General features: G+C 39.8%; 1 protein-coding gene and 1 pseudogene across 1 annotated transcript in view; both read right to left on the reverse strand.

Annotated features, from left to right (window-relative positions):
- Positions 1-13912, reverse strand: part of Shq1 (SHQ1, H/ACA ribonucleoprotein assembly factor) — an 81371-nt gene that overhangs the window by 56524 nt on the left and 10935 nt on the right. Inside the window, exons 5-6 of the mRNA XM_048356164.1 lie at positions 12997-13109; positions 5362-5489 (exon numbers count right to left, since the gene is read on the reverse strand). Coding sequence (XP_048212121.1) covers positions 5362-5489; positions 12997-13109 — 241 coding nt within the window. The remainder of the gene's footprint in view (positions 1-5361; positions 5490-12996; positions 13110-13912) is intronic.
- On the reverse strand, positions 6294-10186 carry LOC125358360 (annotated as a pseudogene).

Here is a 13912-nt window from a genome sequence, read left to right on the forward strand (position 1 = left end):
AAGTATTTTTGGGTTTTGTCACTATTGCAAATGTACAGTAGGGTGTTTTTTTTTCCATTTCCATTCATTAAATATTTCTTGACAGAGAGAAAAATTTATTTCTTTTATATAGCAGCCACTTGACTAAATAGTGGTCACTCCATCTATACCATAGTTTAAGTGCTAAAGAGAAAGCAAAATACTTGATATAATGTGAAGGCATGCAAGTAAGAAGCTGTACATTTAAGCGTCCTCTGATGCCTATGGTTCAGGCTTAATTTTAGAAAGTAGTCTCTGAACACCATACTCCATGCATGATCACTGGTCTCGATATATGAAGCAAAATGCTGGACTAGAGGTGTGGCTTAAGTGATATAGCATTGAAGTGAGGTCTTTGAGTTCAAACTCTGGTACCACCACACACACACACACACACACACACACACACACACACACACACGAAGCTTAGTGAGGTCTTAGAACATTAGGCTCCTGTCCTTAAAGGAGATAGTGGGATTACAGTCCCTCCTATCTTTGTTTTGTAACTGGGACAAAAGTGAATGGTTTCACTTACCACTTCTGCTAAGGTATACTGCTTCACCACAGGCCCAAAGGCAACAGAACTCAAGTACTGAAACCATGAACCCAGATAAATCTTTCCCCTTTCTACAGATTATCTCAAGTATTTTGTTATAGTAACAGTTAATTAACATATCCTTTCTCATACAAAATGTTCTAAGTGCACTTCTGTCCTCCTTTATAAGGTCGTAAGCTTAACATGGTTTCTTTTTTTATTAAAAGCTTTTAGTTGTTTTGGAGCCTATAGGGTGGGGTCTTAAACACACTGTTTTAAGGGAAGCATTACTCCTTTTAGTGTAACAATTTGAGTATTTCCTTAGTATGTAGTGCAAACAATAGGTTTTGACAGTACTTAAATAGTTTTTTTCAACCATGTAATCAACTTTATGCAAAAGAAAAAAGAAATGAATGCATTGTACAAGTACTTATAAAATGACAAATAATTATTAAAAGGCACTTAGCTTTCTGGTCACCAAGGTAAAGAAATGTACATTAAAAATTTTTTGCATAGGTAGGAGTCAAGTGAAGCATTCTTTAAAGACTGCTTAAAAATGAAATAAGCCAGATAAAGTGGGTGGTGATTGACTCATTAAAGGATTCATTTAAAGATTCCTTAATTTAAATAAAAGCTTTCAGTTCACTTCCAGCAGTTCAACTTAAGAAAATTACATGATGGAACATCCTCACTGCATGAAGAAAAATACACGGAGAAAGTACTGGAAGAGCCCTGATATTTAACAATAAGATGTGAGACAATTCCCTTAAGCACAGTTTGTCAGACATTCATTAATTTAGCTAATAGGAAAGTGCCAGGTGTTCATGATGATACTATCTCACTGGAGAAAAGCTTTTGTACCCCAGTTGACTAACAAAGACCTCTACATCTGCATAGTTGCGAATCTCAAAGGAGGCATGCCAGAGCATTTCACAACAAGTTGATGCCTTCTGGCCTGGGTACCTGCAGTGATTTGAACTGCTGGCCTGAGCACAGTGGGTTGTGAAGTTCATTACCCACAACTAAGGGCTCCCGCATGTTCATGTCACTGTCAATGACAGAGCAAGGGCCGACCTCACTATACTCCTACAAGCCTCTAGCCTTTCCTTAAATCACCACCAACTTCCTCTGCCCATTTTTAAGTTTCACTTTGAGCACATTAATAATACATAAACGTACTTTTTGTCCTGAAATTCCAGATAAATAAGACTAGCAACAAGCCCGGAAATCACTGGAGAAATCAAAAGTCTGAACTCCTCATGGCCCTTTTTATTAGCGCTGTAAATCATATTACCCGAAGGGGAACTTGGGAGGTTCGCACACAATCAGGCCTAGCTGAGCAGCATACTGGAAACACCTACAGATGCAGTGCCAACAATACTTGGATGAGTGCCACCACGAGCAACATTTGTCAAGAGCTTGTATGACGTAGCTACACTAGACAGGAGCTTCGCTACAAGTTCACAACATTTTGGCTCATTATACTTCTAAAAATAATCTACACTGAAAAACTAGGACCAGCTTTTAGATATGTTTGGACGAAGAAACTGGTGCCCCAGCCTAGAAGCAAATGGCCAACAAAGGGTCCCCCACTAAAATGTAAAGGTGTTAGTGAGGTGGTCAGTTTTGCTCCCAACCTTTTTCTAATCGTATTGCTTTTCATTCTCCCTTCCCTCTCTAAATCCCCTTCTCAAGCATCCCCTGTCTTCCCTGGATCAGTGACTCAATTATCCATAATCCAGCTCCTCTAAGAGTAATGCCTATCTGTCTATTGCACAGATCAGGAGAACTAGAAGACACTGAGCTGTCTTCAGACCGTCAGTTGAAATGGGGCAGCCCTGCTGTGCTACAACTTTCACAGATGACACTGACAGTTATCTGTACAAACCCTGCAGCCATGTCCCTGCGAGGAAGTTCATCGACGACGACAAATGTTATGTTGTGTCATAACAAGCAACCATGCGCCAAGACTCATGGGCTGAGACTAACCACTGACAAACAACTTGGGGAATGTACTAAGTCCATCCCCATGCAGCCAGAGCTCCAGGAGCAACACATTAACACTGCCTTTCACAAGCCTTTGGGGAGGAAAATCTAGATCATTACAAAGCTGGAGATGTTCATTACCATCTCCCTGCTGTAACTCACAGCTCCAATAAATCTGACAAGAATCACAACCCGTGCGAAGAGTACCAGCCAGGTTGTCCAGGGTTCCAAACAGTGCAGGCTAACACATCATGAGGGATGAACAGTGAATCCCAGGTGCACCCCTCACCCACAGGCAGAGCAGCCTGGCAACAGCTGATGGGCAGCAGCCACCTGGCCACATCTCACTGCTATTCCTCAGAGCAAGAAGGCCAGAGGGGAGAGGCAGAGGGATGCAGCAGCATGTAGCTTGGGGGAACACAACATTTCAGAGCTTGTTTCTTGGCTTCTTTCTTTCCACCCATAGTTTGTCATGGTTTAATACACTTCAGTTTACTCCTCCAATTCTGAGTGTCCCAAATATTTGGACCACAACAACAAAAACAAGACACAAATCTCATTTCTCTAGAAGGTCTATATACAACGTACAAAAATGGTAACTTCAAGAGAAGTCATTCCATTCTTGGCTCTCCTACTAATGGTTTTACTTCTTAATGTCTACAACCCTCATGACAACTCTGAGTTGGGCAGAGGATTTTTACAGCAAGCCAAAGTGGCAAAATCACAGTGAGTATAGGATGAAGCAAGCTATTAAACCGCAAGCCCACATTCAGCTCATAGCCTCCATATGTAGCCTTCCTTATACCTGTCATACTAGAACTTCAGTCCCTTTCCCTTGGTTCACATGTCCTCACTGTTTGGAAAGGTGACTTCTATAATGAATCACCATAATGGCTGAACACCTGAAGCACCAGCCTGGAGAGAATGCATGGGTCAGAGAAGGACTGAAGGAGGAGTCATCTTCTGTTAACACTGCAGAAAATCTATCTCAAAGCACTGCAGATACAGAGAACTGAACTGAGAACACACTGCAGTTTATCAAAGGAAAACATCAGTATTGAAATCAAAGGTAATACCTTTTGATTTTTAGGGCAACTAGCTCACCCTAGTGGAGAGAAAGTGCAACTACACAAGCACCAGTCTCCCACACCACCTCATTAAAACTCTGCTATAACTGGGGAAACTGATTCACACCAGTTGGTGTCTTTGATGATTGTCACTTGAGAAAACTGTCTCAGATCTACATGGCATATAGCTAATTGCCTAAATTGTGTTAGCAATACTACATCTGAAAATACATCAACATCATGTGGAAAGTCTCTTCAGAAGTCTCTTGACAGCTTCTTGAACTCAAATCAAATGTAAGCCCAGGATGTGTTGAAAGCAACAAGCATTATCAAGAGTCATATAATAGTTTGTTACACAACAGAGCTACTGTCTGCTTTCTAAAACTACAAGAACATTTTTTTCAATCTGGTAGAAATTTCCTAACTTCTAACAAAACATAACCATAAAAATATTCACTAAGAAACTTATTTTTTCATAAATTTCTGTTTCAGGCCCATTAGGTAACAGGTGCTACACTGGACACTGAAATAAGAGCAGATAAGAGGCTACTGAACTTCTGTGGGAGAACAAAAAGACACAAGAGAGTCTGTAGCTGCTTCACATGAGGCCAGAGAAGATCACTGCATTATTCACACAACAGAAAACTGATCAATGCACATGCCAGTCAGGACACAGACAACAGGAGAGACTTGTTTGGGAGCACCTACAGAAGAGTGTGCCACATGTAATACAACCAAGGAAAGGAATTTAATAGCAGAGCATATGAAAGCTTGACATATATTTTCCTGGAGCAAGTATTTAGATGTGGGTATGTATACTTTAAAAATACCCAGGCTGAGGATGTAACTCTATGGTAAATGTGTGTTACACACGCACAAGGACTTGGGGTCGATCCTTAGCACAAAAATTAATTTAAAACATTCCCAATTTTAACAGTGACTTTAGGAAGAGAATTTGGTGTAGAAAGAGTTTAAATGCCATTTGATGATCTTCAGAATTAATGTATTTTTTCTCATTTAATGCATTTAAACATAGAAATTCCATTCTTGATGTGTAAATGAAAGCAAAATCAGTATATCAGACAAAATAGAAGTTTGATTCCTAAGTTATCCAAATAGGTTATGGCTCTAATGTACAGACTTACTATGCAAACCATGAACTTAAAAAGACAGTAGTAGCATGCCACTAAGAAAAGACTCTTTGTGAGTAACATTTGGTTTAATGTTGAACACGTCACAGTCACCTCTCCTGGCTCATAAAATCCCCAGTTCAGCTTTCACTAGTACAAGCTGGCCTATCCCAGCTCCAGAAGCTATGACAGAGGCTATCTATTCTACTTTCCTCATAAAATGGTCTGTGAGAAAACTGAAGACAGACCAAATTCCTTCACCAGAGGGCAAGAGAACTGGGTGCTTTCTCATTGCAACAAAGACTCAAATGTCTCAAAAGTTTGTACCTCTCAGACAGACCATTCAAAAACTCTGTTCTGCATTTGAATATTCCCCCAAATTACTAAATTTACCCAATTATCCTGAAGGAAAACATACATCAGAAGAATTTCCAAAGACAAACAAATTAAATGGAATTTTCAAGTCAAGGATGAACATCACATTTCCCAAATCAGCAATCCAAAAGTCATATTTTCACGGTGCAAAGCAATTAAAATCATATGCTAAATAACAGGCAAGGCTGTAAACTTGGTAAACCATGAGATTTAAGAATTACACAAATGAGCCTGATTTTGAGCTTCTTACCTAATGCAGCATGATCTTCTGGCTTCTTACTCTTTCCCAAAGAGGCCTTCATTTTTGAGTACATATCATTCCACCAAGGATTATACTTCAAAACTTGTTCAATTGGCTCATCTTCAAAGAAGTCAGCTCTGGGAAAACAGTCAATGAGCTTGTTAGACTGGCTTAGGCTGGCTTTCATTTTTAAAAAATCTTAGCGTATCACATCTGCCCTGGAAATCACCATAAAACAAATGGCAAGCATCTGACTACAGGACAACTGATATTTCTGATCTCTTTAAATAGAAGGCCCACAGACAGCCAGTCCTACCCTCAAGTCTCATCCCATATTCAGTGGTGTGGAATGAAGCAAATCTGAATACACACTGGATTGGCATTGTAAGGTATGCAGGTAGCACAGCCTTTGGAAGGTTACAAGACAAAAGAGCTTTAAAATCTGCCAGTAAAAAAAAACAGATGAGTAGGAAATTCAGGATACCATCTCTCTACAAAGGCTAAATTGATTATACACCAGTACATGCAAACACATACCAACACACACATGCTATTTTCACCATATGCATTACCTTCCACTATGATCAAATTATTTTATTTAGCAATACAAATCCTTGTGGTTCCTTGACTTTAAACTACTGAGAACGATGAATAAAACCTTTATAGGTAACAATTTCCCTCTGCTCTATGCTCTCCGTGTTAACTAGAAAAATGACAGCTATGTTCAATGTGCCTCTTGCTCTCAGAGGATTCTTCTTGTGAATCAGGGTATCCTGCACTCAAAGCTGGAAATGGACATTCTTGGATAAAGCAAGATGAAGTATGGTAAAATGGTAAAAACCTCACTTACATTTTAGCTAACTAAAAACGCCAGGAATAGTTTGCTTTGATATGCTGAGTTTTCTGGCTAATGGTTTTATGATCTTAACACATTTTTCTTTCACCTGAGATAGCGATCTTAAAATCAGAAAGACCATGGATAATCTACTGAGTTCTTTGTGTGTGGCAGGCACTGTGCCAGGTGCTTTTAACTGTTATTTCCTTGAATCCTCACAACATCACCATGGGGAGGAGACACACTGTACATGGAAACCTAAGACCCAGAAAAGTGGCATACCTTGGCCAAGTGCAAAGAACCAATAAAGTGTTTGGCAAGGATGTAGGCCTGCTAAGTCTTAATCCAGAATCAACACTTTCCCTGCAATACTGGGGATTAAACTCAGGAACCTGCACCTGCTTAGCAGGTGCTCTACCACGTGAGCCACACCACCAATCTCTTTTCAAGTTGGTTATTTTTGAGATAGGGTCTTGCTTTACCCTCAGTCCTGGCTGGACTACAGTCCCATTTATACTTGTCCTCATGGCTTGGATGACACATGTGTACCATTATACCCAGCAACTGCGCTTCCCCTGCTGCTTAGGACAGCAAGTACCTAGTACTGAGAACGGCTCATGGGGCTGGCCTTGTGCTTTAATTCCCCAATTTTTACCGCCCAAGTAACTAGGATTATAGGCTTCAGCTACCACACTCAACTCAGAATCAATGTTCTTAACATGCATACATGTTTCACTTTATATATGGAGAAGGAAAGTACTTAGTGAACAAAACTAAAGAATTAAGTCTCTTGAAACAGGAATCCCAATATTCGTTTTCATCCCACGCATAAGGCATATAAGACTGGGATCACAGATGTAGATGGCTTCTATTTGGATGCATTTACTCTGATGAGTCCTTTCTGGCCCTACAAAGCCCTGTGCAATAGGAAGTTGGACATAGTAGTATGATCTCAAGAGAGAGACATGAAGAGTCATGTGCATTAGATCAAAGAAGAAGAGATAATCACACAGGACAGTGGCATGCATGGTGAGAGGAAAGGGCCCTGGATGTGGCAGCAGAGGACACATACAGCAGAGGGCAGGAGAGCCCATCTGGAAAGACGCTGGCTTCCTCCAGGAGACTGTGATGGGAAAAAACCAAACTGGCATTCCTAACACCTTACCTAATCATTCTAAATAAAATCTCACTAACTCAGCTTCAGTAAGTCTGAACTATGGGAGTTTGCTCTTTTTTCTGTTAGCAATTTTTGTTTTCATAAATGAGTTACATTAATACCTCACATCACAGAAAAAGCCAAATTATACTGACTCAATTGCTACAACTCAAAGCTTTCTCCCAGCACACATTCCAATATATTTGTTCTGTAAAAACAATGCATTTTTTTGTTTTGATCTTTATTACAGTAAAATTTCAACTAAAAACCTCAAATAATCGACAAAGGTTCCAAGGACTAGCATAATAGGACTGATAAAAACCCACACTGACTAGATAGATGTGTTCTCACAATATAAGCTGGCAGAAAAATAAATTAAATTCTCTATTATCACAATGGCATCAATCATGTACACATAGTAATGGTTTATGGATGGCTATTAACTATTCTAATTCTAGTTCCAAAAGGAAACCGTTTGTTTTCAAAGTCTCTATGCAAATTCAATTCCCTGTCACTTCCATGGACCTGCTGCTGAATGCAGTGTGAACAGTTCAAGTATCTATCTTGACTGACTGTACTGATTGTTCAGCTTGCACTGACATTGGGGAAAAAAAAAAAATCCTTGCCTTTATTTTGGAGTAACATAGAAGACTCACTACCTTCTCATACAGAAATAATTTTGAGAAGTATAAGCTGTTGACTAGCTATTTCAAATACAGAATAGACATTGTACAATATGGCTGAAATTTACATGTAGCTTCAAAACTGAAGGATAATTTCATTTAATCTCCAACTTATCAGCATTATGTATGTAGGAATTAGCTCAAAGAGGAAATCCTGTCTTTGTGCCTATGCTGAGTGATCATGTAAAAACTCATGTTTAGCTGAGTGTCTGGTGACGGCAGGCCCACAGCAGGACTTAATGCATATAACTCCCTTGGTAAAAGGAACTTAGATATGTAGAAGTCAGTGCAAAAACTTCAGCAATTCTCAGTGGTTACGGAAAACTTCACGCAACCAAGTAACAAGAATTAAATAAAAAACTTTTAAAAAGGTTGAAATGTCTTTTCCAACAAAACAGAGGAACATGGATGATGCATGTACAAATGGGCTGATGACAACTATGTGTTGGTTCATATCAAAACCAAGAATATCAGACAACTCTGAAGCTTCTTGTGGTTTCTCTTAATATGCAGAATTCACTATGGTCACTAGGTCCCTTTTCTGTTTCCTGCAAGTCTGAAGTTGTGTTTCTTGGGTCTTTGCTAGCGTTTCCCACCCTGAGAGTTCCTTTTGTTTTCCTTTCCTTTGCAGTCTTCATCATCTTCATCTCCTGGAAAGTTCCAGAACTGTTTAGAGGATTTTTTTGAAGCACAGGACTTTTTTCCATTTTGAGCCTCTTTTTTCATTTTTTCTTTTGCCCCTTTCATCTTCTACTCTGTCACTTTCTTCTTCATGGCTTACATCTGCTTATTTCTGCCCTTTCCCTCAGTTTCTGAAGAGCTCTGTTGTTGAATTGCCTTGTATCCAGTAAATTTCACTCCTGGGTTATTTTCTATTTCCCACAATCCTGTAAATCTTTTCCATTTGTTTGACTTCCCAAACTTATCTTTGTATTGTTCCTTATGTGGAAAAAGGTCTTTGCGACCTAGAAATGCAGGTTCGTGAGTACCAAAAAAAGAAGACCGGATACTTGTTTGCTAGAGGTTTCAGAGATCCCTCAGGCAGTTCATCAATCCTGTTGAGCCAGTGTAGCCCTTCATCTTGGCCAGAGCACCCGCTTTGTACCACCAGGGCTATGGTCACCCAGTCACTTACAGGCCATGCCCCCGTGGGCCAAGAGGCTTCCTCTTTATACTGTCAGTGAATTAAGAGTTTCTTGGACATGATTTAAGGCTGATTCTGTCCTTAGAATATATTATTTTCAAAAATTTTAATGCCTCTAATTCAGCAAGCAGTCACTAAATGCCCTTGATGGCAAAGATCTTTGCCTTGGAGGCAAAGATCAGAAACAGTCATGATCATTTAGACTGCTCCTGCCATGAAGGAGTCCACAATTCACTAGGAGCCATGGACACAAAATACAGAGAGCAGAGTTCTAACACCACGTGGCAAAGACAAGACAAGCTACCACGGGGGAACACTGAGGAGGCTTCCTTTTGCCAATATAAGTGCAATGTCCTACGTGGCTGATGGCTGAGTCCAGCCTAAAAGGTTAAGTTCCTTGGGCACATGTGGAAGGGGAGACCCAGCAGGCAAACAGCATGAGTGAAAGGAATATGTGTGAAACTACGTGGTTTGGAGAGGGGTGATATACAACCTTCTTTGTTGCAGCAGTGCAAAATGCTGGCAGAGGGTGGCAAAAGGTAGCAAGCGAGGTGGGCAGGTCCAGGCCATAGAGAATTTCTGAGATACCAATAAGTGAGAAGGCTGTGCATTAAACACAGCACCCAGTATATTAGAGGCAGATTTTCATGTGAGTACATCAGCTGGTGGCTTTGTGGTCGATGGACTTGGAAGAGATGTCAGTCATCAGTCAGGCTGCTGGTTATAATAAGCCAAACACAGAGAAGGGGCAGAAAGAGAGGAAGTGAAGGTAATAATACAGAGACAAATGACACAGCTTCCGGACTGACTGACTGTGTAGGATAAGAAAGGAGTCAGGGATGAATCTCAGCTTCCTAACCTCAGTGATTGGAGTGAAAAATAGGGCACTCAACCAAGTAAGAAAATTCATGAAGACTTCACAGGTAAACGATGAGCTCATTTTTGGACACATAGAAACAGAGGAGTCTAAGGAATGCTGGGTCACTGTCCACACCTTCGACCTGCTTTATCTTCATAGTCCTTGTCACAACACAAGTGTTCCCTCTCCCCAAACAAAGTACAAAAAGACCAGCCATACTCACTGTGGTTTCCTTGAAGTCTACAACAATGCCTGGCTGCAGTTCATTCAAACAAATGCTTGTTGAGTCAATAAACACACAAATGAAAGAATGAGTGACATTTTTATTCTAATGCTATTTCTCACACTTGGTGTTCTAAATAGAAAGCTATCTTGGACACATGAGACCCAACTCCCAGCCTCTCTGTTGCAGCAGTGTAATTACTAGAGATCTACTCAGCCAAAAGCCACATCAAGGGCTGGAAAGGGCCTGGTGGCAAGAGTGCTTGCCTCACATAACGAAGCCCTGGGTTTGATTCCCCAGCACCACATATATAGAAAATGGCCAGAAGTGGCGCTGTGGCTCAAATGGTAGAGTGCTAGCCTTGAGCAAAAAGAAGCCAGAGACAGTGCTCAGGCCCTAAGTCCAAGCCCAGGACTGGCAAAAAACAAAAATAAACAAAAGCCACATCAATCTATCTTTAATGAATTTAAAATCATGAAAAATTATTATTTAAAATTGTATTCCAAGCAGGCCTTAGTAGATTATGCCTATAACTCTAGCTATTTAGGAGGTGGAGACCAGAAAGACTGCAGTTCAAGACCAGCCAGGACAAAAAGTTCACATGACTCCATTTCAACCAGTAGCTGGGAATGCCAGTGCACACTTGTCATCCCAGCTCCACAGAAGGTTGAAATGAGGAAGATCTCGACTGCCAGAGAAAGTTCACAAGACTCCATGTCAAAAGAAAAGGCTGGGCATGCTGATACATTCCTGTCATCTTAACAACAGAGAGAAATGTGAATATGAGGATCAAAGCCCATGTTATCCTGGGCCGAGAGAGAGAGAGAGAGAGAGAGAGAGAGAGAGAGAGAGAGAGAGAGAGAGAGCAGAACAGAGCAAGAGAAAGTCCAAAAATAACTAAAGCAAAAAGGGATGGTATGGCTCGGCAGTAAACATGAGGCCCTGACTTCAAACCTCAGTACCAATAATAATAATACAAACCAAACCACAATGACATTCAGATTTTCCAACAATAACAAAAAGACCCCCAAAAAACCACCTAAAATAACATAAATCCAAACTCAATTGTATCTATTTTTGGAATGCATAAATCACTACATATACAATACACAATGTATTGCACTTACTGTGTTCTGCTTAGGCTCTCCTAAATTTCAGTCACTGTGGAAGCACAACTACTTGAGATAGAACACTTGATGCATACAATTAAAGAAAATGAGCTGCTGGATAAAGAAATACAGAAGACAGAGAAAAATACGTGCTGCTTAGAATATCACATTGCCAACTATAAATTTCAATTTCCTAATTCTCTCAGGCCAAAGACTTATTCTTCTAGTTTTAGAAGAGGATAAGCAGTTCTTCTAATTATGCTCCCTCCCATTTGAAATTTCAGTCTTGCAAAGCTCATTCTGTATTCATACTACACCAAGAAATTTGCTGACAATGAAATTTCCACTTTAAATATTCAGCATGATTTTAAATGGGTTTCTTCAAATTACTCTTCAGTGGACCTTTAAAGCCGCAATTGGAGAGATAAAGGTAATTAGAAATGGCAATGTAAATGGAGTCGAATCTCTCAGATGTCCTCCAAAATCTAACAGACTCTGCTCTTAGCCCAGCTTCCCTTAGGACATAGAATGGTTCAACCATTCATCATCACACATCACTCATTCCATTTGCACATCACAAGACAGATTTCTGCTATTCCAATTAGTATCCCACTGTTCACAGGAGATAGAATGTTAATCACAAGAGCAACAGCAGTTAAACTGAAATAGTGTACATAAAAAGGAAATACAGAGTGACAAATGGAGAGTCTCTTTTCAAATCCTGGACAAGTCACTTAGTAGCAGTGTGACCCTGGACAAGTCACTTAACCTCTTTCCTCATCTGTTGTAAAAAAAACAGAATTAAATAATCACACAAGGGCACTAGATAAGCTGTAAGCACTGCACAAGTATAGAGGAAGTGGTGATTACAGCTGCACATGGAACCAATGAGAACTTGTGGGCCTACAGCATGAGAAGAACACTAAGTGAGGTCTACATTAACACATAACACCCATTCTCCAATCATCCCAGAAGAGAAGGCAAGTATTTACAGGGGGCTGGTGACAACTGGAAAACTGACTACCACAGCTCAAGAGAGACAGCACAATTTCTAATTAGATTCCCTCCTAGTGCAAATATAAGCTTGACAGAGACTCATCATGGCTAAAGACACAACTAATGTCCGTGGGAAATACAGCAAACCTTAAAATTAGATTCTATTTATAATGCTACTACAAAGGACAATTCTTTGTACATTTGAAACAGACCTCTGGTTATAGGTGAATAAAAGTGTTAGGAAAAAATGGATGAGTAAATAATGCAGTACATGTGTAGTCAGATTTTCAAGGAAACCCTGACATAGCTTCACATACCACCCATCACAATAAAAGAAGTCTCAATATTATTAAAAGAAGTCTCAATATTCTCATGTATTCAGGATTTCACTTTTGAGCCTGGTGAGAAAACCTCAAGAACATAATAGAAGAGTCTTCAGTTGCTGGGATGAACAACTACTAAATATTACCTTCCAAGCATCCCTGAGAAACACACAACTGCTATAGGCTCAAAAGAGGTTGGTCAAGATTTTAGCCATCGCTAATTTCCATCACATGCCCACTACAACTAAAGACATTTAAAAAACATGCTTTTTTCATGTCAAGTAAGTTTTTTAACCCTCCAAAACTCAATACTCACAGATAATGATCTGGATCGAATTTTGCCAGCTCTGCAGCCAGGCGTTTCTGCCTTCTCTCAGCAGCAGGCGTGAAATCTGGATCCTTAACATCAATAATTTCACTCAATTCATCCTAAAAACACCCAGAAGAAGAGAATAATTGCTGTCACCGATTTTCGCCACTTAAAAATCAAAGTTGCTTTTTCCCCTTGGGGGGGGTGGTATAAAAAATGCCCAAGCACAAAAAGAATTGAATAGCAAACTAGGATAGTGCCTATGACATTACAATTCAAATCTAATGAACTTTGTTAAGCACTTACTACTCCTGAGGTCCCATTGGATACTTTTACATGGATTATCCCATTTAATCCTTACAACAAACGAACTTACCCATATCTATTAGGAATATAAAAGTTTAATATAGAATAGAATAAATTCATGCAAGCAAGCAGGAACATTTAATTCTTCATCTATTTCCCACCTACTCCTGGAGATTTCAGAGCTATGCCAGAGTATTAGCTATCAACAGAGACTTTTCCTTCTTCTTCAGTCTAGCTCAGCTGCTCTCTGAAAAGAATTACCATAAAATATAAAGTAGAACGATTTTTGAGCTGATTGAAGACTATCTATGGACAATTCTCATGTAGACAATTTTCTATCCAAAAACTTAGAAACCTAGGTGAGAATCCATTTTACTGTGACTTCTTTATCAGAGTGATGCTTGTTAACATGTGGCATGTATCCCACGTGAAATCCTGTAGTAGGTGTGGATTAGGAAGCTGCCCAGGATACCACATGACCCACCTATGAAGCAAACACACCTCATACAATGTAAAATATTTCAAAACTGTGCTTTCCTTTTTCTTGGTTTTCTTCAAGCTCTCACTCCAACTACCAACCCCAGGTAAGAAGTACAAAAATTTAAAAGACATAAGC

The sequence above is a fragment of the Perognathus longimembris genome, chromosome 10 (assembly GCF_023159225.1).
Source record: "Perognathus longimembris pacificus isolate PPM17 chromosome 10, ASM2315922v1, whole genome shotgun sequence".
In the NCBI taxonomy this organism is placed as follows: domain Eukaryota; kingdom Metazoa; phylum Chordata; class Mammalia; order Rodentia; family Heteromyidae; genus Perognathus; species Perognathus longimembris.